This window comes from Calliopsis andreniformis, chromosome 3 (assembly GCF_051401765.1).
Source record: "Calliopsis andreniformis isolate RMS-2024a chromosome 3, iyCalAndr_principal, whole genome shotgun sequence".
In the NCBI taxonomy this organism is placed as follows: Eukaryota; Metazoa; Arthropoda; class Insecta; order Hymenoptera; family Andrenidae; genus Calliopsis; species Calliopsis andreniformis.
In genome coordinates, this window is record NC_135064.1 from 1551441 (window position 1) to 1577495 (window position 26055).

At 30.9% G+C, this 26055-nt stretch overlaps 4 protein-coding genes across 5 annotated transcripts; 1 reads left to right on the forward strand and 3 right to left on the reverse strand.

The window, feature by feature from the left end:
- Positions 1-1279: 1279 nt before the first annotated feature.
- Vgat (vesicular GABA transporter) lies at positions 1280-13655 on the reverse strand. Its single transcript, XM_076393598.1, has 4 exons — positions 13401-13655; positions 12155-12461; positions 10087-10219; positions 1280-3718 (listed from the first exon to the last, which is right to left on the reverse strand). The coding sequence occupies exons 2-4, from the start codon at positions 12439-12441 to the stop codon at positions 2534-2536; spliced, it is 1605 nt and encodes a 534-aa protein (XP_076249713.1). The 5' UTR covers positions 12442-12461; positions 13401-13655; the 3' UTR covers positions 1280-2533.
- Positions 13656-16111: 2456 nt separating this feature from the next.
- Positions 16112-21437, reverse strand: Usp20-33 (Ubiquitin specific protease 20/33). The gene is made up of 4 exons (XM_076374643.1): positions 20787-21437; positions 18252-20006; positions 17903-18171; positions 16112-17807 (listed from the first exon to the last, which is right to left on the reverse strand). Exons 1-4 carry the CDS (start codon positions 21203-21205, stop codon positions 17512-17514), a joined length of 2739 nt encoding a protein of 912 aa, XP_076230758.1. The 5' UTR covers positions 21206-21437; the 3' UTR covers positions 16112-17511.
- Positions 20985-23680, forward strand: Eif2alpha (eukaryotic translation initiation factor 2 subunit alpha). 2 transcript variants are annotated; one of them, XM_076374645.1, is made up of 6 exons: positions 20985-21250; positions 22181-22423; positions 22530-22761; positions 22830-23062; positions 23154-23269; positions 23369-23680. In XM_076374645.1, the coding sequence occupies exons 2-6, from the start codon at positions 22186-22188 to the stop codon at positions 23552-23554; spliced, it is 1005 nt and encodes a 334-aa protein (XP_076230760.1). In that variant the 5' UTR covers positions 20985-21250; positions 22181-22185; the 3' UTR covers positions 23555-23680. The 2 variants fall into 2 exon arrangements, with proteins under 2 accessions (XP_076230760.1, XP_076230759.1); XM_076374644.1 differs by lacking the exon at positions 20985-21250 and adding an exon at positions 21739-21893.
- Positions 23681-25126: 1446 nt separating this feature from the next.
- Positions 25127-26049, reverse strand: Rps20 (ribosomal protein S20). The gene is made up of 3 exons (XM_076393706.1): positions 25908-26049; positions 25504-25609; positions 25127-25434 (listed from the first exon to the last, which is right to left on the reverse strand). Exons 1-3 carry the CDS (start codon positions 25908-25910, stop codon positions 25178-25180), a joined length of 366 nt encoding a protein of 121 aa, XP_076249821.1. The 5' UTR covers positions 25911-26049; the 3' UTR covers positions 25127-25177.
- Between the last annotated feature and the right edge of the window lie 6 nt (positions 26050-26055).

Sequence of the window (26055 nt, forward strand, 5' to 3'; positions counted from 1 at the left end):
TTCTAAAAGTTGTTGTTGTTACATTGAATATAAAATGAAAACTCAGCCTGTAAAAATAATTTTCTTATAGCAACATTGAATTACTACATAATTCAGAGAAATAAAGTACCTACAGTTGAACAGTAGAATACAAATAGTAGTAAAAGAAAGAAACAACATCTTATAGCTTCCGCCAAACTACTGCATTGACTACATTCATATTGCTTAGACTAGTGAGTGATCTATGCAGCCTGTAGAGGCCGTGGAAGACATTGGATTACATAACTAATTGTACTCGTCCATACATAACTGTTTGATTCCATATGCTGTTCAGGATTATAGAACTTCTTTTTACACTCTGTCTTCATTAATTTTATCAAAGGAAACAAAATTGTGAAAAAGTTCTACATATCTATGAACAGTGCTGGAATCACATATTCATATTTTACCCGCACAATGAGGAGACGTTAAATTGCTATTCATTATTATCGCGCTGGCAGCTTTCTAAGATCTTGGAGGTATTCATTAGGCCTGATATACACTTGATAATAGTATTCCTGAAAATGAATGTATTCGAATAGGTTGCAAAGCATTCTTACGAAAGTTCAAGTACTATCTCCAAATAATGGATATTTCTTGCTTTCTAGTTGAAACAAAAGATATAATGCATTGTTTTACTATATTGGAGCAAAAAATATGGAATAAATTCCTTTTGTTGTATTTGTTTGTATAATTTTTATCATTTTTAATTCACGCAAGTTGTATTTGTTTGTCAATGATCATTTTTGAGTTAAGTAGTCGATTTAAGCCGGTAAGTGTTAATTATGATAAACGTTCAATTATATTCAGAAACTTATTTCCTCATAGTTTCTAAAAACTTTACCCGGAATGTTATTCAACTCGTTGTAACAATACATAAACAATATTGAAACATTCTCAAACGCACATTATATTTAAGGAGATATTGTATTTTGAACTGTCTAAGTAAGCCAATTTTTATTCTTTGTAGTTTTCATTATTTTAGTTATTTTGTATTAATTATAGTTAACAAAAATGTTACGTCAAAAGTTAAAAAGTTAATAAAGTTGTATGAATTCCAATTATGAAAATTCCGAGCTTATTTTAAAAATTAAACAAGCTTTCAATTTGAAACAACATTTTTATAAAAAATCTGTTTATGTCTGGCATTGCATAATTAGTATTATATTAATTCATGTCACAATATTAAACAAACAGTGATATCAGTATCGTAACTGCGTCCATCGTAGATATGTATAAATTTACATATCTATCACTTGTGTCTACATTAAGTGATTAATATAAAACAATTTTTCAACTTCTAGAATAGTATGTAAAAATATACGATGTCTTTAAATTAGTTAGTAGTTTCTCCTCTTTAAATTAAAAAAAGAGTTCTTTTAAATTACAAATTAGGATACCCCCTTAAAAAATATTGGCGAATATCTTTTTTGACTCGTAATTCCTAATTTCAACATTTAGTAAGTGTCTCCTCAACGGGCGCGGCATGCAGTCATGGCGCATCGGTAGAAATTACAAGATCCGCAATTATGATTATAAAATCCTGAAATCTGCGTAACATTATTTCAAGTTGTACGTACATACAATATACAACGCATTCGAACGCGAACGCGTGTGGAAGACATCAATTATACTTACGTACCTAGAGCAAGATATTGTCACTTTTAACTGCGCGCTAAATAGTTCTAAATGTTGCCTAAAAAGCCCCTGATGTCGATGAATCATTGTCAAAAAACGTTATGAAAACTAAGACATTAATGTGAGAGGAAGACATAGAACAATTCTTGGAAGCCAAAATATGTACTCATGAAATAGACTCCTCTTTTGTCTGTGATTCTTTCTCGCGCTTTTTCTTCCCTTAAATAGATTCTTTGACTAGATATGTGTAAGTTCTGGTTGAATATAAATATACAATATCGAAATATCTGAACATCTTGTATAGCCTTCGATGAAATGAATCCGAATATCCATTTGAACGAGCAAACGTTCATATTTCTAAGCAGCGATTACATGACTAAAGCAACCTTGTTGAAGTGTTTGCTCCGTCGGAAAATAAAGAGTCGCTTTCATTTCTCGAGTAACGAAGCCAAGCAAGTCGCGTATTCAAGAGCAAAAGTCTCACAATTGAACTGACGTATGGGAGTATGAGTGACTAAGCTTTAGATCTAACTATTAACGATGACGATAAGGCTTAGTCATCCACACAATATTACTATTGTTATTCTTACTGTCTATCTATGAGACTGTCGCTTCAATTTCACGCTTGCTGCTTCATTGTCGTACTCTCAAGGCTGCTCTTAGCAGCCCAGAACAAAACTTAAACTGTTAATTTAAAAGAATTCAAAATCAATATAATTGAATTTCAATATTAATTATCGACTGATTTGAAATATAAAACATGGCAAAGGTATTGGATACTTTTTGAACTGAAACTTAACTTAAATTACAATTTAAGTTTTCTTTTTTCTGTTGTAACATATATACAAATCAAGAAAAGTGATTCAGACGTAATTATTCAAAAAGGTAGGCCGATTTCAAAGGCATTGATCAAAGCAGAGCCCGAATCGTATACACCGATTACTCCGAACAGAACTCCTAGAAAAATGACGAAGCAATCATACGCGACGGCACTCCATTCCATGGAATTTCTCTTTAGTTTTAGGTGAAAGTAACACGGCCATATAAATGATAGCATCGTTCCAGTAAACGAACCTATGAAGCCCATAAGAATACTGAAATGAGGGATAAAGATCGCCATGAGAATAGTGAAAACGATAACACCCACCCGCCACGCGAGGCCCCAGACTTTCAGTTCGCGATCCACTGTCCATATTGTTGGGAAAATTGTTTTAGGTCTGCCTCTAAAGAACGCTCTCTCGAGGAGTTCGCAAGCGGCGTAATACGGCAAAGGATATGATAACACGGCTTTCACAACCAAACAAAAGTTCACCAGGCCTTTGAAGCCAGCCGAATGTAAATTGTTAGTAATGACTTGCTGCGTGTCATTCTGAAACGTCAAGAAACAGATCCAGCCAAACAAAGACTTAAATGCCGCGGCTGCAATGTGGCTCCAATTTAACATCCAATCGAATTTGGAACGGTCGATTAGGTTGCCTTCCAAAGTGGGCAGAAATATTTGGGAAGTATAGCTGAAGACAATTACGCCAAGGGAGATCGGAAAATTTTCGAAATCGATTGTCCATTTTACCTTGGACCAACCCCAGTCTCCAATCTCTAAGAGGCAGTAACCAACGATAATTGCGTTTATAAACAAGTGGGACATGGTACACCAGAAACTGAGTACCGAAACGTGTTGCAAGGACTTGAGGAAACCGAGAGGCAGGAGAAATATGCCAATTAGCATCATCCAGCTTCTAGTATCGATTGCGCCTTCCGGAAACGTGCCTATCATCAAATCACCGCAGACGACTACGTATAAGATACAAGTCATCAGTAATTCAATGATCTGAGCGATGTTGACCGCCCTAGCACCCCACGTTGGCCCAAAACATTCCTTTGCGATAGCTACATACGAGTCTCGTACCCGTACACGTTGACCAGTCACGGTGTCAAGCTCGTATAAACATTCAACAAGTATCTTGCCAGTGTAGCAACAAATATGAGCTATACCAATCATAGCGGCGATGGCCCAGTAACCACCACGTAAAACGGCGAATGGCAGCGACACGATGAACATACCCTGCAATGATAAGAAATTGTATCAAAACACAATTACAGTAGTCCACGCTTAAATTCCAATAGAATTCGCTTTGTAATTGTTCTGTAACAGGAGACGATTTCATTCCAGGAATACATTTGAGTTCGTCATTTGAGTACCTCAACGCAAGAGCAAACGAAAAATACATATGTATTATATTTCAGCGGTGGCCAAACCTTATCATGACAGGAAGTTATATCTCACATATCAGAAGCACTTTATTGGGACAGAATTTTATAAATATAAATATTGATAATCGGATATCACTATTGCGTTATGTTAAGAATGCATACGTTTATGTAGGTATGCAGAAAAGGCCTATCTAAAATATGTCTTCTTGAGAGAATAGCTGTATTAGAAATCTGAACCTAGGACTCCCAGGAACTACAGTAAGTATCTAGTATCTAGCGATTGTCAACGGAGTGATTAGACAAAGTGGTGATGATTAATGATTGGTTGAAAATTATTTGCGCCTAAAGCAGAAAGTGAATCTTTTTCTAAAAAGAAGAGTATAATGTTACTATGAATCTGAAGTTTTTCGCTGTGTTCTGTATGTTTTGTTTTTATGTATAGTTTAAGTTACATATGAATCTATTTACTGCCGGTTTAAGAGCAATTTGTATCTACATATATAGAACAATTACATGTAACTTGCGAACCAAGGTTTGGCCATCGTTACTACATTCAATGAGTCAAAGCATCAGTTATAAACAAATACACGTGACAGCATTTTGACGAGATAGAAGCATAGTCATAGTTTTATTTGTTGTGAATATAACAGTGTAATACAAAAAAATAACAAATGTAACTATAATACAGCAACTATGAATACAGATAAAAAACACACGAAAACAAGAAGCAAATAACGATATAGATTACAATGTTTTAACACTTTTTACTACCTGATACGAATTTACTCCTAATATTAACAATTGACGAACGTTTGACAGTCATCGACAACCAATAGTTATTATCGTTGCTCCTATCATATGTTTTAATACGTGAATGTTTTGTTTATATTTGGTGCCTTAACTCATTGAACGTTTAGTATTCAGATAGTGATAGTTGATACATACATTTAATTACAAAAATTTGAATTTCTATATTTTTCATCTTATCTTTATAAAAATGGTACCGATGAATTAACGAAGTCTCTTTCATGAAAATGGATTCAAATACAACATAAATCGAAGGAGTTTTACAACGAAGTCAATAATATTGGAGCATAAGTAAAAGTCTGCTCATAGAAGTTGTTTTATTATTATAACAACTATCTTATTGATTTATTGCTGCTATGTATTTTATTTCAGTAATTTGCAGAATTTTCAGAATGTTGTGACAGTAGGTATGGTTAAAAACAGTTGTTAAGGAGTTGTTTCTAAAATGGATCGAGACTAGTTTGATTGCGTGGAGTCATTATTTTCGAAAAGCTTCGCTAATCCATTAGTAATATTTTTATAAAGATAAGGTGAAAATGATAGGAAGTGCAATGTTAGTAGCTAGATGTTTCATCATAATGTATATAGTATGTTCTTAAAGTGTTAGGACTTGCCCGTCACTGATAAGATACAATTCTTGGAATTTAAGCGTGTACTATCGTATTTAATTATACTTAAGTTTTGTTAGGATATTTCACAAATATGAGCATGGCAGTCTTTGATTAGGGGAAAGCGGAAGCAAAACTAATGGTGTCATGAAAGTAACAGACTTCCTCCACCCTTTAATAAACATTTTCAAAAAATTTCTTTTACACAATTACATGTATATAGTAATACATATTTCATTTATTTCATCAATCGGGGCTGAATAGTAACACGAATCGCAAGTGCTCAAGTTGAATTCGGATATTCAGAACATCCAGATAAGTTTCTGTTTTTTAATTTTTTTGTTAATATCCATAGTTCAACTATAAATATTGAACCAACCATTTGCTAGGGCATTCTTAGATAATTTATAAGTTCTTGTATTTATTTTCAATAAGTCTTTCGTAGTTTATACGGTAGGTATAACATTTTTATTCTGAAAAACGTACGAAAAACGGACGAAAGCAACATGTTACTTTTTTTGTCCACATAAAAGTTCAATGTGTACATTGAATATTATATTAAAATACGTTTATTTAAATGCTTGTTTCTATCGTTTTTATAGTAAAATATTCTATTATTGCACTGGAAAAAATATTTTTACTTCGTCTTCCTCAAAACAATTACTGTTACTTTTGTCCTCATAGTATGTTACTTTTGTTCTCACCTTCCAAGATGAAAGTAATAATGACAGTAATTGTGCAAAACTGCTATAGCTCTTTGACTGCTTATCGCATGAGACTAAAATGTCAGTCAAATGATAGACCAATATGTATTTTCTTAAGGCATACGTTTTGCTTTTATATCTGTAAAAAAAGATAATTGGCAACTAGGCCAAATGTAAAAAATTTTACTTTTGTCCCCACTTTCCCCTAATGTATATTTAAAGTATTTTTTAAATATACCTTACAATTTTAAAGTTTAATTAGTAAAATTTGTATAATGAATAGTTATAGGCATATGCACCAAACTGATTCATAGTAATAACTTGAAAATCGCGTTTTCTGAATTGTTTCGCTTTTGAAATACATGTACGATATGAGAAAACGGCTATTGTAAAAGCTACTTTCAAAGAATTATAACTAAAACGAGTGCGACAAAATAACAGGACATGTTATGCTGTAGTATTTAAGCTAATGTTTAGGTTCACCGAACGATAGAGAAAAGATGAAATCCTAGTTACGTTAAAAATAATTATTGTTCTCTATTATTATTGTATCATAAAAATGATATTATATCTAATTATTTAAGACAAGAAGACATAAGATTATCTAGATATCGGGTAAACTTGTCGATACGGTGTGTTTCTCACAGATTCTGATGGGCTTGAAATATGTATACTACTGTGGTACTGGGTAGTATTCAAATATCGTGTATAAGTTATACAACTTAATACGGTCAAAATTGAATGCTTTTACACTGTGTGACTTTTAAATTTATTATTTCCTGGTACTTTTACAAATAATAACTAAAAATATTAAGAAACGCTTTAAATTTATTCATTTTCACATCTCTGTAGATAATTAAATTCCTTAGAGTTTTTAATGGTCCAATGAAAATTTATAATTTTTTATCTACGTAAATATCTATTATATGTATATATGTACAATTTGTAACATTTCAATCGTGTATTTATGAAGCCTTATTAAATCTGAATTCCTAACACAAATTTTGCTATCACAATTTTATTATTTACCATTATTTTCGACATTATCTTAACTCATATGGAATTTTTTACGTACTCAGAAGGCAGAAATAATATTTCTTTTTAAAATTACTTACAAAATGTTTTATTTATTTTATATTTCCTATTCATCTAGAAATTTGTTAAACTGTTCTAAATGCTTCTTCGCAAACTTTTTAAAACACGAAAGCTATTACCATTATTTTACAGTTGGATATAAGACTGACCTAAGGACACTTAAGCCCTTTTTGACTAAAATATATAAATAGATCTTCCACTTTATTGCAATTATATGTTTTTTTAATATTATATAATGGTCTATATTTTCAAAAATTATACATATTAAGTAAATAATAAAAAATAATATTAATAAATAACGTATTTTGTTACATGTCAGTATTTTATACAAGAAGGACCTGAAATAGCCATAAGTGCAGCAATTTTTACAGTAATTATATGGAATCGGGGCCGGAGAATGAGTTTCAGCCTAAAATACGGATATATGTAATAAACAACACTGTAGAGCATGATTCCTCTACATTCCGCGGAATATAACGATAACGATATTAGTCTTACACTCACTATATATAATTGCAATTTTAGTCTTTATTCGCCGGAAGGATGTTCTATACCTGTGATTGTAAAATACGGTGTAAGATGCTTTGCGTTGTATTGTAAAGCAAAATGACCTAACAATAAGTTACATTTTTTTCGAGATATTGACGTTTTAAGGTTTTTAACTTCAATACTGTCTTATAGACTTGTATCTTCTTGAACCCTTATTTTTAAGTGAAAAAGATCTTTTAATGTCTTTTTTCTTTCTAAAATACAAATTCGATATTCTAGGTTTCAATTAAAATCTGAAGTCGAATTTCCTGAAGATGTGTTATAGGTCGTTTTGTCTTACAGCCACAGATATTTCCGTGGAGTACGGAGAAATCATGTTGAATTGTGTCCCTTATAACATGACATATTTCAAGTCCACTAAATTCCATGAAGAGGTACATTTTCGATGAGTTCACCCATTATATGTACAGGGTGTAAAGAAATTAATGTTCATGGCTTTTAAGGGTGAATCTACATCTCTGGATCAGTGGATATTTGCAAAAATACCTGTCCACAAAATTGTTTATTGTTTAACATTCTTAAGAAAAGAGGTGGATAATAGAGAAAGTAACCCTGACTTTAACTGGACATCTGCGTTTATGATAATTCGGATGTTGGGATGGGCCTTACAGAACTCAGGTCAGGTTAGAATCGTTTTAACACCGGCATCGAAAACACATCTAAGTGACCGTTGATTTCCTTCATGCCTTATTAGAAGTTTTTATTTTTTAGTCTATTATAGTGGAGCAGTGCTATTTGTTATTAGTATTTCTATGCTTAATCGTTAATCTTTGACCATCAGTGCTATTTAGAGTATTTTCATTATTAGTAAAATTGTAACAATTAAGACTAAATTAGTACTAAATAAAACGTGTGCCGAAAAATAAGATGAAACATTAAAGAGATTGGAAGTTTAAACATAGAATTGGTAAGTAAATATATTATCATTTATATGTAATCCTATAGTTTATGATTGTTAATTTTGTCATATCATGTTGACAAAAAAAGAAAAGTTACTCGTACGCACACCACTATGCTGGGCCTCACGTTTAGGGCAGATGTTGCCGCGTACCATACTATGTGGCTTTACATAGTCAAACCGATGCCAAATTTTTAACAACTTTTCCTGCCTAAACGGCTCGTTTCTTTTCCCAACAAAAATTAATATTCATTTTCAATGTTATAAACAATTTTGCGGACAATTTTTTTGCAAATTTCCACCGATCCACCGATTCGATATATGTAGATTCACTCTTGAAAGCCACAATCATTAATTTTTTTCATATCCTGCATGTATCAGCTACAGGCCGTTGCGATGTACAGGGTGGACAAAAATTAGATGACAACTTTAAATTGAAATATCTTTTTTGAAAAACACTTTTTCAAAAAACTTTTTTTGTTCGTGCGTTTATATTTAAAAAACAAATTTTTTAGTGGCAATTTTAAAAGTTTTTAAAGTGGTTAAAAATGGGAATTTCTATCGAAAATCGACTTTTTGGTGAAAATATATTATATGTCGAATCAAAACATCACGCAAGCTTGAAGAAGGTGGTCTTCAAGTAAGAAGAAAGAAAAAAAGCCATCAAGAACGTCCGTTTCGAAACTTTACGGTCATCAAGCACTGGTCCTGTCAATTCAAACTTTTTGACAAGTTTCGAAACGAACATTCTTGATGGTTTTTTCTTAATTTTTCGTACTTCAAAGAAAAATCCAGTCGCTGCATAGAGCCATGCGACACGATACTGCTATGGACGTGTATATACGTACCGACAGTTTTTTACGAATATCTCAGAAACTAAAGCCATGTGACGGATACATGTATAGGCATGGTCAACTCTAGTGCTAACCATGCTGAACGAAAATCAGCAACACCACGAGAGTCCGATTTTACACTTAATAGAAAGAGTACGCAGCATTGTGTACCTTTGTCTATCCAGTGTAATATCGGACTCTCACAATGTTGCTGTTTTTCGTTCAGTATGGCTAATACTAGAGTCGGCTGTAGTATAGGGGAAACTTGTTTAGAATGATAACTTTGATAACATATGTCAAGGTCATACTAATTTATTTATTATATAAAATCATCTGGTATCTACTATTGAAAATATAAAGGAAAAGTATTGAATTCTCAAATATCTTGGAGAGTTTGAAAATAACTTCACTACAAATAAGAAATATGTATTTAGAGATCCCTTTCTCGAAACACAATTTTAGCGTTGAAGTCCTTCTTTCATCCAAGAGTATAATTGAGCCGCTTATTTGCTAAATCGGCTAACTCCGTGAAACAAAATGTTCATATTTATTTTAGATACACACAATTAATTATCAATCAAGTGCTTTGGCACTAAAATTTGTAACAATTCAGAAAGTGGAGTTGATTACTTTGGTCTATGAATGGCTCAATTATAATATAGGCAGTACTATTTAATTTATTAATTTTAAAATAACGTATAGGTATTTTGGTAAATGGAAGATACCTGTATGGCATTCGTAACATTCCACGCAGCTTGCCATTCGTTGATTTTCACCCCTGACCCACCGAATTCACCGCCACCCTCATCATATTCACTAAATTCACCGCTACTAACACTTCCTGTTCTAACTTTGTCTCTGTAAAATAAAAATTTCCATGTAAATATTGCATCACATTCTATAATTGCTTATAAATTTCATGAATCTTGATATATATTTGTCGACATATTTATATAAACTTTTGATAATATTCTTTACTTTAAATTTCAGCAACACATAACACAGAATAGGTATAGAATTTAAAGAAGAAATAGTATTTAATTACAACAAAAAATGATTTTTCCTGGTATATAGTTTTTTAGTATAGCTTAAAATACAGACATAAAAATGAAACAGATTTTTCTGCGCACATCAAATCAGGTTCTTATTAGAGATAAATTCCTGATGATGTAACCTAAATCCAAGCGTAGACAAAATATAATGCAATCTGAATCTGAATGAGAGCCAAACAAACGATAATGGAAAAGGAACCATCCATAAGAACAAGAGCTGCACTGATAAAATTTTATAAATCAACTTAACACGTTCGGGACGGGATATACCCGGTGGTACATTCGTGTTTGTTCCAAGGGATGGGCTGCGCCAACAGTGGTACATACACAATTGTCAAAAAACAAAGCTGCCCCACACTGAAGAAAGTAAATTCAGGCTCTGTCCTGAATGTGTTAAACCAGGTTGACAAAGAAGTAAACAAAGTAATTATTATACAGGGTGTTTGACAACAGATATCAGAAATTAAAACAAAAAGATTCTAAACGTTAAAGTAAGGTGAAAATCAAGTATGATAAAATTGCGTTTAAGGTTTCGTTTCTGAGTTCCTAATTGTTAAGAAAATACTTGATATTCGCGTGAAATGTGTCTGATTTGGAACTTATTCTACTGCCAATGTGCATTATGTAGTCAAGTCAGAAACTGTGAAGTCAATAGAATAAGTCCTGTGTCAAATAAATTTCATGTATATTTTAAGCGTTTTTTTAAGAATTAATAATCTGAAACGAAGCCTCACTGTAATGAGGTAAATAATACAAATATAATAATAAATAATTAAAGTATGAATAAATGGTGAAGTACATTTTACGGATTAAAACAGGTAACTTATAATATTATTTGTTATACAAATGATCTTTTCTCAAAAATGCATACAGCTGCACTGAAGGGCACATAAGTCATAATTAGTACTTGTTGTTTTCACTAAAATATAAAAATTTTTCTTTTAAATTAAACTATAATAATTGAAACTTTTCACACACACTACAGGCTAAAAGTTTGAAATCACTTACAAATTCTTATTAAAGCTACACTACATAGAAAAGTATTTATAATACTTTTAGTATAGACGTAATATTCTTTATCTGTGTACTGTGGAAAAAGATTTATACAATTGTTTATTGTTTTTTGAATTATAAGCTTAACAAAGGAACCTTTGATTTCTTAATATAGAAAGTGATTCAAACTGTTAGTCGGTAATATACACCTAGCTCAGATTACGAAAGTAATTGAATAAAAAAGGGAGAGATAGAAAATGTCGATGCGACCAAAATTGTTCGAGTTAGCCGTACATACCTTTACAGAAAATAATAGAGCAACAAACAAATCATAATCCTAATTAATTTTTTACTACATCAGTTACAATAAATAGCTTTTATAATATTGTTTGTACTAAATTCAAACGTGTTGTCAGTTTTCGATGTTTTGATAGTCAAGCTAGTTATAAAATCTATATCCTGATATGTTCGGACAATGTATTCATCAAACTAAATAACAATAAATAATCTTCCACACATTTGAAGGCGGCACATAGAATTTTTCATATCCAACGTAACGAAGTGTCCAAAACATTTCAGATATAAAAGTTTTACGTATAATCTTGTTTACGAAAAATGCTCGTTTTAATATAGGTGCATGGAGTTGGTAAATTTCGATTGCAGAAAACTATGATTAATATAAATGTTATGACAGCATGTTTGGATTTAACATGCGAATTTACATATATGGATCTGGTCAATAATTTACCCGTTTCGTTGATAGCTAAAAGAATCTTCCGCGATGGCTACATTGTTCTGGTCCCGATAAGCTTGATCTCCATTCATTGTCATCATTTCCGTATTGTCGCGTCCTTCATCGAAAGACTTAAATTGTCCTTGACCACTTTCTTCTGGAGCTTGTCGTTGACCCATGCCATTACCAGAAATAAGTTCCATGCAAGGGCTGTTCTCTGGCCATTTAGCCTTCATTGTTTCCCAGAGAACGTTGATCGTTGCTCCGAAGGATGGTATGTAAAATCCGCGAAAATTGGCCATTTTTCTTTAATTCGCTGCTTCTGTAAATAAATATGTTCCTTTTTGCAATTCGTAATTCAACACGTCGTCACCATACATTTTTAAAATCTTAAATACATAATTATCGTTATTTGAAAATATTAATGAAAGATATACCATATTACTATTATTTTACGGATTACATATGAGAATATTAGTAAATGAAATGAAATATTTATTTCGCAGAGCTTGAGAAAAGATTTGTTACAGGTGACACCATAAATGAAGAGAAGTAACAAGATTTTTAGAAATTATGAATTCTATAAATTCGTAATATTTGTACCTATGAAAGTAGATATGATTATTAATCGTTCCGTAAATTTAATAAAATTGTAGAGATAACGGTTAGTATAATAAAGTCCGGTACCGAAATGATTGTCGACTATCAACAGTTGCGGATGAGCAACATTACACAACGATACTACTATAATGATATCTCTAGGCATTATTTAATACACAACTTTTTTCTTTCATACATTTCTTGTATTATGCAAAAATTACAAAATGTAGGTAGAGAAAACTATAAATCGTACTTGTTCGTGACACAGTGACCTATCACTAATTCATGTAAAAACTATATACTCTCGTTGTACACTATTAAAACACACAAAATAAAACATTATAAAACATTGAATGTAGGTTTTAAAAACTTTTACCAAGCGGATTTAAAGTAACAAATAAATATATTATGTAGGTCAAACCGACTACTCGAGGTACGAAAAGAAAGGCTTAAGGTAAATCTACTTTGAATAACAATTATTTTAAAAATGTTGATTCAAAAGAAATCTGATGTTTAATAAATGAAATTTTAGTTGTTTATAATTTTCAACAATCACTTTCAAACCTTCTAAATATGATGCATATTCAGAACCCTTTTCACAGAAGGCTGCTCTCGTGCTTCCTGAATTTCAATCGAATCTCTGATTTTTGTACTAACTTACCGAACAACGAATAGAATTCGTCTTCCAAGTGAAACTTTACTATTCCTGAATGAGACGAGGGGCGCAACCTCTTCCTGTACGAGACCTTTTTTGTCAACCAGTGGCTAAACTAAAAAAGAAGGATTGCAGCAGGTCCCAGAGAACGGAAATACTTGAAAATGAAAAGGTTGAAACCGTCTAACTACGTGGGCTACAACACCGCATGGTCGTCTACGGGTCTACCGCGATCGTCGAGTCTCTAATCGCGAGCCCTTAATCGCGACATAGACTAAGAGGTTGCCGTATCTAGGGGTTGGGAGATCAGAGGAGAATATGGCCAGCATCCCTGGAACGCGCAAGCCTCGATCGATGACGACCACGAGACTTCTCTTGACACGACAGTATTGTAGCCAAAAATCGGGTCTCCCTAAATTGAAACGACTCAAAGAAACAAGGACTGCGAGCAGCATGAAATTCAAACTGGTGATCAAGCTCACCGTTTGTCTGTCATAAACATTCCTAATCGATGCCATGCTTGAGTGTTGTTTCTGTCTGACACGAACTATAATATAAATTTGTTAAATTTTCAAATTGAATTTACAAAGAAAAGTTTAGCGGTCTTTTTTAATAAGAAATGCCTCTTATACAATTGAATCAGTGAGTTGAGGAACAGAACAAATCCAAAATTCGCCATTTTCAAATATAATCTTAAAATTATGTAAAATGCATAGAGCTGCACGTTAGGATCAAATATTTCAAAATGTGGTTTTTGGACTACTTGTACTGTTTTTCAACTCACCGATTCAATTGAAATATTTAAAACTGATTGCAGGCGACTTACATTAAGTTTGCAATAAATGTAATATGTGTCATCTGACACCGTATTCTTATTATTCATATAACGTGTACGTGCATTTTGAAAATGACATAACTCAGAAAAATATGTTTTTCAGGGAAAGCGAAAAACATATTTGTAAGCTTAGAAAAAATTATGTACTAAATTAGTAAAATTAGTAAAAAGAATGAAATTATTCAATAAAAGTTATCTAATTCATATAATTTGTCTGAAAAAGTTACTCAATCGTTATTTTATTTACACTATTTCAAATAATTTGTAGTTATATTTATTTAAGGAAGTCTTTATTTTGGCTCCTAGGTTTTGAAGTTCAGTTTGTAAAATTATTATAATAAACAATTATTTATTTACTAAACTTTCTTAAGGTCATATTATCTCAAAAATCGAGTGTTTTTAGCTGTGTCGCTCTTAAAATACAATACATGTACGATATCATATAAACTATCATTCTTAGTAGAAGCAAAAACTTATTAAGTAATCAAAGAAAAATGAGACGATAATAGGAAACACATTTTTTGTATATATTTTTCCCAACAAAATTAAATACGAAAATGAAGTATTTGTAGATTTTTTCATAGGACTCTTTTTCAAATGAAACAATATAAACTTTTGTAATTTATTTATTTATTTATTCATCTAACAATAAAAGTCTTATTCATAATTTAAAATTTCATTATTACTTGTATTGGAAAATAGAGAATATATCGGAACATATATATATTATTCAGTATAAAAATATTCAATTCGTTACATTTATAAAAGAAATTAATATAAGTCGATTTATTTTCATCTATACAATACAGATAAAATTTTGCTAGACAACAATTTTTTTAATAATGTGTAAATATAATTAATTTTCAATATTTTGAATATTACTTAAATTTATTTATGTTAATAAATAATATTTTACATGTATTATACATAAATTGGTTTTAATATGTCTTTGTTTAATATGTTTATGTTAAACTTTGTCTTCTTTTGACATCAAATGAATACGATATTTAATACTGGACATAGAATGAGAAAACGACTGTTTGAGACAAACGTGACGGAAGACATTGAATGATACAATTTTTTATGAATTTTTAAAAAAATAAATATACAAATTTTAACTGTTGGCGTTAAACAAACGAAAGAAAAATATCACTCATTTACTGCAATAATGACATAACAAAAAAATCAACTAAGGTCATTATGTAATCGGAGCGGGATCCACGACACACCATTCAAAAAGCAACTGTTTTTAAGATATTCTTATGAGTATAAAAAAGTAGTTTTTGCATGAAGTAAAATTGTTGTCTCACTTCTCGAAAAATAATGATTCTTGAATTATATTACTGTTGCAGCGAATGAGCGATATGTTTAAAACTCACGTATCAAATGTAGTAAATGTATAGTTTAAAATATATAAAGAATACTATGTATGAAAAGTCTTAACAAGTACAGTACGATTTTATTAATAGAAATTAAATTTCTATTATAAAAAGTACGAATTATTAATAATCAGTAATATATAAAATAAAACTTAAAATAGAAAACTGTGCAATCAAAAAATAAAAGACAACTATTTCTTACAACCATTGACATATGTAGCTCCTAAGTATTTGTACATAGTACAAATCAAACTACTTTTCTCATTTAATAATGTAAACCATTTGAATGTCACTTAGGTAACATATATTCTAAAATACTTATTATTTGGATATTTAAGAGAATTAAGGGTATCTAATATTAAGATAATATTAACAAAACTATGTATGTGAACATTTAAAAGAACTGAATAACTCGTGATTGAAAAAGTATTAAACAAATTTAATAAGAAAAGGTTTTATAATTGTAGAAAAATATTTAGAGCTGATGAACTTCATGTTATTAATTGAATTTATAATACAATACTTTTTATTCTTCATTATAATACAATATTAAAAGATATTAATGAAGATCAATGTAGATTTTAATAAATAAATAAACCAACATGTCTATTATTTATCTTAGGTATATTACTACTCACAGTGATTATTAATAATTGATATTAACTTTACAATAGTTTGTGTCCCTGTGTTTGCAAAATTGAAATTATAATTAGACACCCAAATGGAACGTTTCACACGTACGTATAAAGTAGTGTATGCTTAAATTCCCATAAAGTCTGTTCGCATCATCATTCTCGTGTAACAGGTCAAAATTTTGTTCCAGAAAAAAACCCGAGTTAGTTTGGTTAAATTGATCTCAACATACTAAAAAGCGCAGTTAAGCTATTGGAAGTTAGGTGAAACAACTCCATTAGAATTTAAGCATGCATTACCATATATCGTTAGTACAATGTGTACAAAATAAATACTAACGATTGTATTTAATAAATTTTGGTAACAATAGAAGGCCGTGAGATCGTAACAAAAAATGCTTTCTATCTCTCACTTTCTCTAACTTCTACCACAAAGATGAACATACATATTACAATGCATATTATAAATTAATTACAATAACATTATTATAGTAGACGTTTTCAATTTTCTATTAGATCTTTTTACAATACAAAGCTTGAATATGTTACTAATATTCTGTAAAATTCTGTTATTTCAAGTCACGCTCAGCATACTTTATTAGTATCAACTAAATAATTTTTACTAAATTAAGTTGATTTACTTTTCAGTCTTCCGCTTAAATGTATATATAATATATAATTTTCTGTTCTTTTGAAATGAATGGATATAAATCAGACAATATGTAACTACGAATAGTATTGTATCATTTTGTATATGCAAAAATGACACACATAGTAAATATACAAATAGAAAAAATGTTAAATTTCATGCTAAAATCGGAGAAACTTAATAATACATCGCCGGTTTTAGACTAAGAATATACCTAAATATTTGTCTTTGAACAATACAGTCGCAAATACCAAATTTTGTACTAGCTAATTGCTCGCCAAATACATATAATACCCACAAATTTACATTAAATTGCACACAGTGACACATAGTGAAACACACAAGCGAATATCGTAAGGTACACGGAAATTGTTTAAAGTTTTAGATAATATTCCACAATGTTGTACAAGTAGCACTATATATATTATACAAGTAGAACAGTGCAAATGTTTTCATCAAATAAAACATCGTTGTTTTAATCTAACGATTAATCTGTAACACAGCTAGAACATAAGAATTAAAAAATTATTTTTTTTACACAACAACACTAATTATATCTTTAATGTTCACCTGGAAATGTTAATTTGTGTACTCATATCTATGGGATGTCAAAATGATTAATTTATTCGCTTACATCCCTTTGTGTTTGATGTGAGTCACTATCTGAAGTTAAACTTTCAATAGCACTGTCTTGTTGTGAAATCGTTTCAGAACTCCTAATTATACTGAGCTTATTAGATTTAATTTCTGTGCGACTGGACTTAAAACTCTGATCTAGATTTGGGTTTGAAGTGGAATGTAATGACGCATTAGATTGAGTAGGTCTTTGACATGAATGCAACATTAATTCTGGTCCTCCATCATACGTTGTGACAAAGAATTGCCAAAGTTCTTCTGGTATTTGTCCATAATCAGAACCTATATATTGTTTTTTTTTATTAATGATACAAAACCTATCTACACATAAGTATAAATATTTTAAAAGCTTGTATATATTCTAACTGTAAACTTACCTACTTTCAGGATGTTTTGACCATTTTTATTTATTATAATGGAACTATTATCAATAGGCCCAGGTGGTTGGGTTTCTTTACCTCGTACAAAGCTTTGCCACTGGCGTAACCAAGCCATAGCTAATCCATAAATCGCAGTAGTATCGGTACTGTGATTTAACCGTTGAAATACTTCCATTTCATATTGCCTCCTTTTCTGTAATGATTCATATTTTTCTTCACAAATTGGACATTCGTACAAATGCGTGCATGCTGGACCTCCTCCAAATCTAAAACAAAGTTATTCTTAATCATATTTTAATAAATTATAATTAAAAATAAAGGATTATAGTTATTAAATAATACATACGTATTGTATAAATATTCCCAAACTGCTTGTGGAATGGGCATACTAAGTTTATCTACAAATTGTGCTCTAACAGGATTAACTCCACCATGTGGACATAGAAAATCAGAGTTGTCTATAGGCCCTGGTTCTGAGAATGTGTTAAAACGATTTATCCACTGTCGAGATACAAAGAAATTCAAATCAGATAATTCTCGAGATGAGATCTCCATTAATTCCGTCGTTTTATCACGCAATTGTGACATTTCCGGTGACCACTTTTTATAGAATAATACATAAGCTTCGCAATGCTTTACAGTTTCTGGTGAAACTTCTGTAACGCACTGATCGTCAAACTCAAACCATTTATTAACAATGGGATTTAATGCATAACATGTATAATGACCACCACCAGCTGTTCCATGATGACAAATAACAGATATCAAATCATACATGGTTACTTTAGACACACATTCTTTATGTAAATATGGCCGCATATCTAATCCCTCTAAGGGAAATGATACATAATTTGCTATTTTTGAACTAAACATCAATTCATGTCGAAACCTTTTTAAATGAACACATAGTATCTCTGGTAGTTCTAAGACTTTAGAAAATTTAATTCCATTACGTAGCTTATTACACTTCTCACAACTGTACATATTATCTCCTTTAAGTTCATCTGCACTGAAAAATGCAGAAAGACAGTCATGAAGACTAACAACTGGCCCCCAGAACCAAGAACGCATCCATTGCAGGAACCAAGATAACCAACCAGATTGATTAGTTACATATACAACATCTGAACATGGTCCTGCTTTTTGTGGAGTAAGAGATCCTTGATGTAACATGTCAATATGATCTCTGCTTGGAATGGGTAATGATAAATCTTGAAATGTTTCTACTCTTGTTGAAATCCTATCACACGTAAGACATTGTACACTACTTAAAAGTTTGCCATCAAATATATCACTAATGATACTTCGAGTTTTCATTTGTTTTTTGGTTCTGTACTTAACAGGTGAATTTTGTGTTGACCTCTGTGGCTGAGAGAAAGATTGATCTACAGTAGACTTTTTGATACTTCTGTTAGTAAATTTACTTCTTAACTTTTCAGACTGAGAAACCCGAGAATATCTCCGTTTTGTACCCCGTTCACCTTCATCACTAAGGGAACTTTGTTCGCTTACACCAGAATCACAAGTTTCATATTCAGCATCGGATTGGCTGGAACCATTTCCATCAATTTCAGTTTCGTCCTCATCTGATGACTGTTCCCCAAGACCTTTTAATCTTAACACATTATCACGATCATCTTCAATATGCTCTTTCAATTCCTCATGCAACTGGTCCATAAAACACCTCAAAAATTCTTGTGTGTCATGTTGATGATATCCTCTAAACATTGGATGAACTGTTCGAATACCAGACAGTATTCCATGTGGTACAACATATCCTCTTGTTTTTCTATTCCACATGTCTCGAATAAGGTTTAGGTAGCTTAAACTTAACCCAGGTTTTCTATCTTTGGACATATAACTAACCATATGACCACAATCCAAAAAGAATTGAGTCAGAGGAGGTACATTTGATAATGCTTGTAGGGCAGCATTCATGTAGCATGTGTTACCAATATTTTGAAGACCAACTAGACCTCTTGGTTTTCCAGAAAAATCTTTGCTTTCATCTGAGTCTGTGCTATCTGGGGAATCACCAGATTTTTCATTATACAGCCCATCTTTTTCGTAATTAACTCTATTTATAAGTTCACCATAGAATCTGTAATTTACAAAATACGAAAGTAAGATTTATGTCAAAAATATTTTGTATTCTCATATCAATTAGCTTTATCTAATATATTTCCTTTCAGAATGTTTCTTATGCTATATCACAAATATAAGATGTTTAGCCACAAATCATGAAAAATGTAGGGTGTGAAAACCATTTATCAAAATAAGATGAAAATCAAGAATAAGAAAATCGTGTTTGAGACTTTGTTTGTTAATTATAAGCATTTAAAGGAAATTGGAATTACCATAGCCACTGACATAAGGTACATTTTCCTCACATAACTACAGCAGGATTTTATGACTTTTCACCCATACAATAGCTATGATAATTACTATTCTTTATGGTCAAATTTCTATTATGAGTTTTTTGTTAATAATGGTACTATTCGACTTATCAAATTTCAGGCAGATTTTACCAATTTTTGAGCATTTCTATATAATAAACATAAGCTCAAACACATCTTATTTTAATATTCAGAATCATCATGTAAATTTTCTCTCAGCTGTAGCTAAATATTCTATACCTTGTCAATTTACTCAGTTATATATTTAATAAAACATATAATGTTTGTTGTGAACTCTGTTATTAGTATCACATTTGGCTTTAAATGCAAGATATTTTTTGACTGATTATAGCATAATAGCTTATATTATAGTAGCATTGACTTTTATGAATTAAGTTAATTAAATAAATGTAGATTTATATGTGAAAATAATTTAACAAGTAAATACTAAGTTATAAGTAATAATACAAGTTACATGTACTTACTTATCCAACATAAGTCTATTAAGATCATCCGTTTTGCAATCTACATTACTAGGTGCATCACCAGAATATTTATTATTCTGTGTCTTAACATCCACCTGTGTAGGCGATAAAGGTGGTGATGGTACATGTCTAGTAATAACTTCCTTTTTACAAGCGTAACACCATATACGATTAGTAGAAAGGTTTATATGAGCACAATGGGAAGGAAATTTCTGGTTGTGTACAGTACTATGGTCCAAATGGGTTTCTGCACATCCAACCCAACGACAATCGGGAAATAAACATAACCATAAGTTAGGCCCATCTGTATCACATTCACTACATTTTACAAATCCTTCTTTTTGAGACACTACAGCTTCAATAAACGCAAGATCACCACGGTTGGCGACGTGAGGACAATTCCTTGACACGAGAGGCATTTGGATTTTGATGCTTGTGCTGTCGATTTTTATTGATCGTAGAATGTAAGATCACACATATACTTTAATTTGTTACATTCGTTTAAAATTTGTCTAGCACGCGACTCGTCTAACATTACAATCATTTTCTAACCTGATCGAGACATGTCGTTCTTGATAATCGAATATTATCCACGAAAACGATTGTCATTGCAGATAGTTGCATTGAAAAAATTAGCTATTACAATTAGATAGCCAATGTAAGGGAAAGAATATAGGTTGGTGTGCATGTTACGGTCGATAATCGATTTGAAATTTTGAATAAAGTTTGCTTGGTCGATATATACCCATTTGGCTATAACTAATGTTGGAATTAATCAGAGATATCTATATATATTATAAATTATCATTTCTATTATATTTATACGTAAATCTTTTTTATTCAATATATGTACATTGATATTAATCGCGATACTTATCTATATGCAGATATTAGCGCAATAGATGTCGCTGTATTCGACAAAATATTGTCAGCAAATAATATTCAAGTTGATCACCACTGTGTATCCCTCTTAATAACCTGGATGAAAATTAAGTCAAGATTGCACATGGATTATTGACAGACTGCGACAAATTTTTACCATTCTAAGTATTTTTTGATAGTGTTAGTAAACAGTTCACTATTTCTTCTGTGCATAAACTCATACCGGTAATTATGAAATAAGTATTGTCATGGAACTTGAAACAGTCATAGAGTTAACCTATACAACAACTTGTTTCCTAAGTTTCACCAAGATGCTTGACAATCGTAGATTTTTTTAATCCTCGTCGATCGATGTAATAGTATTACCATTGTAGATGCTTGAGTCATCAGTATCGTGATTATTAAATAGAAACAATATGTGTTAATAGGAAATTTAATTATCATTTAAATTATTTTGTATTTTTATTATTATCAAGTGAACTAAAATAAGCGAAAATTTTATGTTTCAACAGCAAACATGGTGTTGTCATGTCGATTTTATAAAGAAAAGTACCCTGAAGTGGAAGATGTAGTAATGGTAAATGTGCGCAGTATTGCTGAGATGGGCGCATATGTACATTTATTGGAATATAATAACATCGAAGGCATGATTCTTCTTTCTGAATTGTCACGAAGACGTATTAGATCTATTAATAAGCTTATTAGGGTAGGAAAAACTGAACCAGTTGTTGTTATAAGAGTTGACAAAGAAAAGGGTAAGTAAAGTGAAAATTTATTTTGTAGAATATTTTTTAAGAAATGTGGGTGACTATACAATTTTGATTAATATGTATTAAGGGAATATTAAATAATTTAATCTAGGTTATATCGATCTTAGCAAACGTCGTGTATCAGCAGAAGATGTAGAAAAATGTACAGAGAGGTATGCAAAAGCTAAGGCTGTTAATTCAATACTAAGACATGTAGCAGAACTGTTGCATTATGATAGTGATGATCAATTGGAAGAATTATATCAGAAAACAGCGTGGCATTTTGAAAAAAAATATAAAAAGCAAGAAGCTTCTGCATATGATTTCTTTAAACAATCAGTTTTGTAAGTAGAAAATATAGAGAAGTATAAAAATACCATGATGACTATATAATTACAAATGATGCTTTCAGGGACCCCTCTATTTTAGCAGAATGTGGTCTTGATGAACATACAAAAGAAGTGTTACTGAACAATATTAAAAGAAAATTAACTTCTCAAGCAGTTAAAATTCGAGCAGATGTAGAAGTAGCTTGTTATGGTTATGAAGGAATTGATGCTGTAAAAGCTGCATTAAAAGCTGGTTTGGCTCTTTCTACTGATGAACTCCCAATTAAAATTAATTTAATTGCACCACCATTATATGGTATATCATTTTTTCCTTCCTTCTTTGTAAAAGCTTTATTTTTATTTTCAATTTTATAACTAATAAAATTTATATTTATATTATATTACAGTTATGACAACATCTACACCAGAAAAACAAGATGGTTTAAAAGCATTAAACGATGCTATTGAAGCTATACAGAGTAAGATAACATCACTTGGAGGTGTATTTAATGTGCAAATGGCTGTAAGTTACATTGACTTTCTTTTGAAAATCTTTTATTATTATGTGAAAATGTATTAAGAACATAGGATATATGAACAATGAACATTTTTTTATTCAAAGCCCAAAGTTGTTACTGCAACTGATGAAGCAGAATTAGCTCGGCAAATGGAACGAGCTGAACTTGAAAATGCAGAAGTAGCTGGTGATGATGATGAAGAAGAAGTTGAAGGAATGGACGGTTTTAGCGGCGGTGAAGGTACAGAAGAAGATAAAAAGCCTGGAAATGAATCCCAAGAAGAAGAGTAAACATTGACTAATTAATAAATCATATTTCATTAACTGACAATTATTTCTGCATCAGAACTGTACTTTTACAAGTATGCCTTGTTGAATGTTAAGCAGAACATTTCAAATAAACATAAAAAAACTCCATGTATTATAATTTATAAATAATTTTCTATTAACTTCATAAAAAATAAACCAAATTGATAGAAACTACTGTTAATGGATACAGTATTACCTCGACACGAGTCCAACTTTCAGCTCACAATACAAGATTCCGACTACTTTAATTGTAGATTATCACGATGGTAACAGTTATAAAACATTAATTTCGTTCGATACAACGACGACGATACCATCTTTATAATGTAGATGAATTAGGATATTTTCCTTTCATTTTGCAGCACTTGAATTTTTTATTCACGATTTAGATGGATAAAATATCTTGTAACTTCATCTATTCTCGCTTGTTCTATTAATTTTCTCATCTCTCTTTCTATTTCGTTTTCTTTTTTCTATAAAAATAATGCTAAACGAAATTTATGCCTTATTCTTTCCACGTACTTATTCTTGTTCAGTCAGTGCGGTAAAGAACAAAAGCGAATCCAGCGAGATCCAACTTAATACAGTTTACCTTGTCTCTCAAGTTGTGGATTCCTGTTCTGCTCAATTATGGAGAAAAGCAGCATCTACTAAAAATATTTTGCAGCTATTTCGCACTAAAACAAGATATAAAATGGTCAAAGTTATCCAAAAATGCAAAGAATTTAATTTCACATTTTTCTGTAGTTAAGTTACTACTTGTCTCCATAGTTGAACAATGTTGGAGTATACTGTATATTTCTTTATATTAACCGTCGCATGATGGTGACTAGGTCAATGGTGATTCATTTGAAGCCTGAGCATCTGTGTAAAGTTAGACTGAGTGGCTAAAGTTTAGCAATAAAAACGAAGTCGAATTGGCAATGAGAATTTCTCGCACAAGTCAGTTTGGAACAGTTTGGAAGACACAGTCAGAGTGAGCAGACAAAAGTATCCCAGTGTACTTTTTTCACTATCTTGCTTAGTAATATACTATTTACATTATAATATTACTAGTTTCTTTACTGCGTTACATTATATTATTATTAGTTTCTAAAAATTACATCTACAATAACCACTGTGTATGCAAAAAGCAATTTTATGAATTACATTTAGAAATCAATAAGTTATTTACTATAAATAAAAAAAGTAAATCATTTTTTTGATGATTTTTCTAATAACAATAGAAAAAAATTAAGTAAACGAATGCAATTATAATAATAATGGTAATAGTGAAAAAATAAGTAAATCAATGCAAGTAAAATAAAGTTCTTACATATTGTATGTGTTCCAGCAAGACTTTGAACGCGTATATACAAGATGAAAGAAAATCGTAATACAACCACTCAGACTCAAACACCGAACACTATGGTTTGTCATGCGAGAATTAATATTTTCGTAAAAAATATATTTAAAAATGTCTTTTTATATTTTCTACTTGTATCTATTGCATATTTTCACTTTAATAACATACTCCTATATTTAGGTATAGAATATAAAGAAATTTTACATAGGTTTCAGTTTTTTTCACATTTTTATTAAAACCTTACATAGTTGTGAAATGCTTTATTCATTAGCAATTGTGACTTCTACTTCAACACCAGGTTCAATAGAAATGCTTGTGATTTGTTTGACAATTTCTGATGGTGAATACAAGTCAATGACTCTCTTATGGATACGCATTTGAAAACGATCCCATGTTTTTGATCCTTCACCACAAGGTGTTTTGCGTGTAGTTATCCTTAAGATTTTTGTAGGCATCCGAACTGGCCCCTTAACTTTTAACTTCTGCTTATTAGCTCCATTAATCAACTCAGAGCAGACTGAAAGAATATATATTATTAGAAAAATTTGTATAATAATAGACGGTACTTATCTTGTATAAAGTTTACCTTTCTCAAGAGATCGTACGTTTCTTGAGGTAAGCGTAATTCTGATTCTGTGAATAGGAGTTACTTCCTGTCCTGGTTTTTCAGGATTATCAGTTTTTGTACTTGCCTAAAGCATAATTTTAAGTATCTTATTTAATATTTTATATTACGAAAAATAGGATTTGCATAAGCACTTTAAATGATTGACATTTAAAATAAACGCAAGATAACTGATACATATAAATATATGGTAATAATAAAGGCTTAAAATAAAAAATAAATCTATGTTAAACATATGTATAAGAGTCGCGTGCTAAGTAACCTAACCTAGCAACTACAATTATTATGCAAAAAACGTAATTTATGATGAAAATTTAACTAAAAAGAAGATTAAATGTATAAATAGTATATAAGTTATTACTTACCATTGTTTAAATGTTTTCCTGGTCGAGATGATCAATTTTCTTCAATAAAACTGATCAGCGCTGAACCAGTCTATACGCACATCACATGTGCTAAACAGAAAAGGTCTGAAGAAAGACAACTTCCGGTTTGCAATGATGTGTCCTGCAA

Excerpts from the sequence above, each read along its gene's own strand:
- Vgat (XM_076393598.1), bottom strand. The coding sequence starts at position 12,441 with ATGGCCAATTTTCGCGGATTTTACATACCATCCTTCGGAGCAACGATC. Across the intron at positions 10,220-12,154 it reads TTTAGCTATCAACGAAACGG|AGACAAAGTTAGAACAGGAA; the intron begins GTAAATTATTGA and ends TTTATTTTACAG. Across the intron at positions 3,719-10,086 it reads ATGTTACGAATGCCATACAG|GGTATGTTCATCGTGTCGCT; the intron begins GTATCTTCCATT and ends TTATCATTGCAG.
- Usp20-33 (XM_076374643.1), bottom strand. The coding sequence starts at position 21,205 with ATGCCTCTCGTGTCAAGGAATTGTCCTCACGTCGCCAACCGTGGTGAT. Across the intron at positions 18,172-18,251 it reads TGGGAATATTTATACAATAC|ATTTGGAGGAGGTCCAGCAT; the intron begins GTATGTATTATT and ends ACTTTGTTTTAG. Across the intron at positions 17,808-17,902 it reads TCAAAACATCCTGAAAGTAG|GTTCTGATTATGGACAAATA; the intron begins GTAAGTTTACAG and ends AACAATATATAG.
- Eif2alpha (XM_076374645.1), top strand. The coding sequence starts at position 22,186 with ATGGTGTTGTCATGTCGATTTTATAAAGAAAAGTACCCTGAAGTGGAA. Across the intron at positions 22,762-22,829 it reads TTCTTTAAACAATCAGTTTT|GGACCCCTCTATTTTAGCAG; the intron begins GTAAGTAGAAAA and ends TGATGCTTTCAG. Across the intron at positions 23,270-23,368 it reads TATTTAATGTGCAAATGGCT|CCCAAAGTTGTTACTGCAAC; the intron begins GTAAGTTACATT and ends TTTTATTCAAAG.
- Rps20 (XM_076393706.1), bottom strand. Across the intron at positions 25,435-25,503 it reads CGTACGATCTCTTGAGAAAG|TCTGCTCTGAGTTGATTAAT; the intron begins GTAAACTTTATA and ends ATATTCTTTCAG.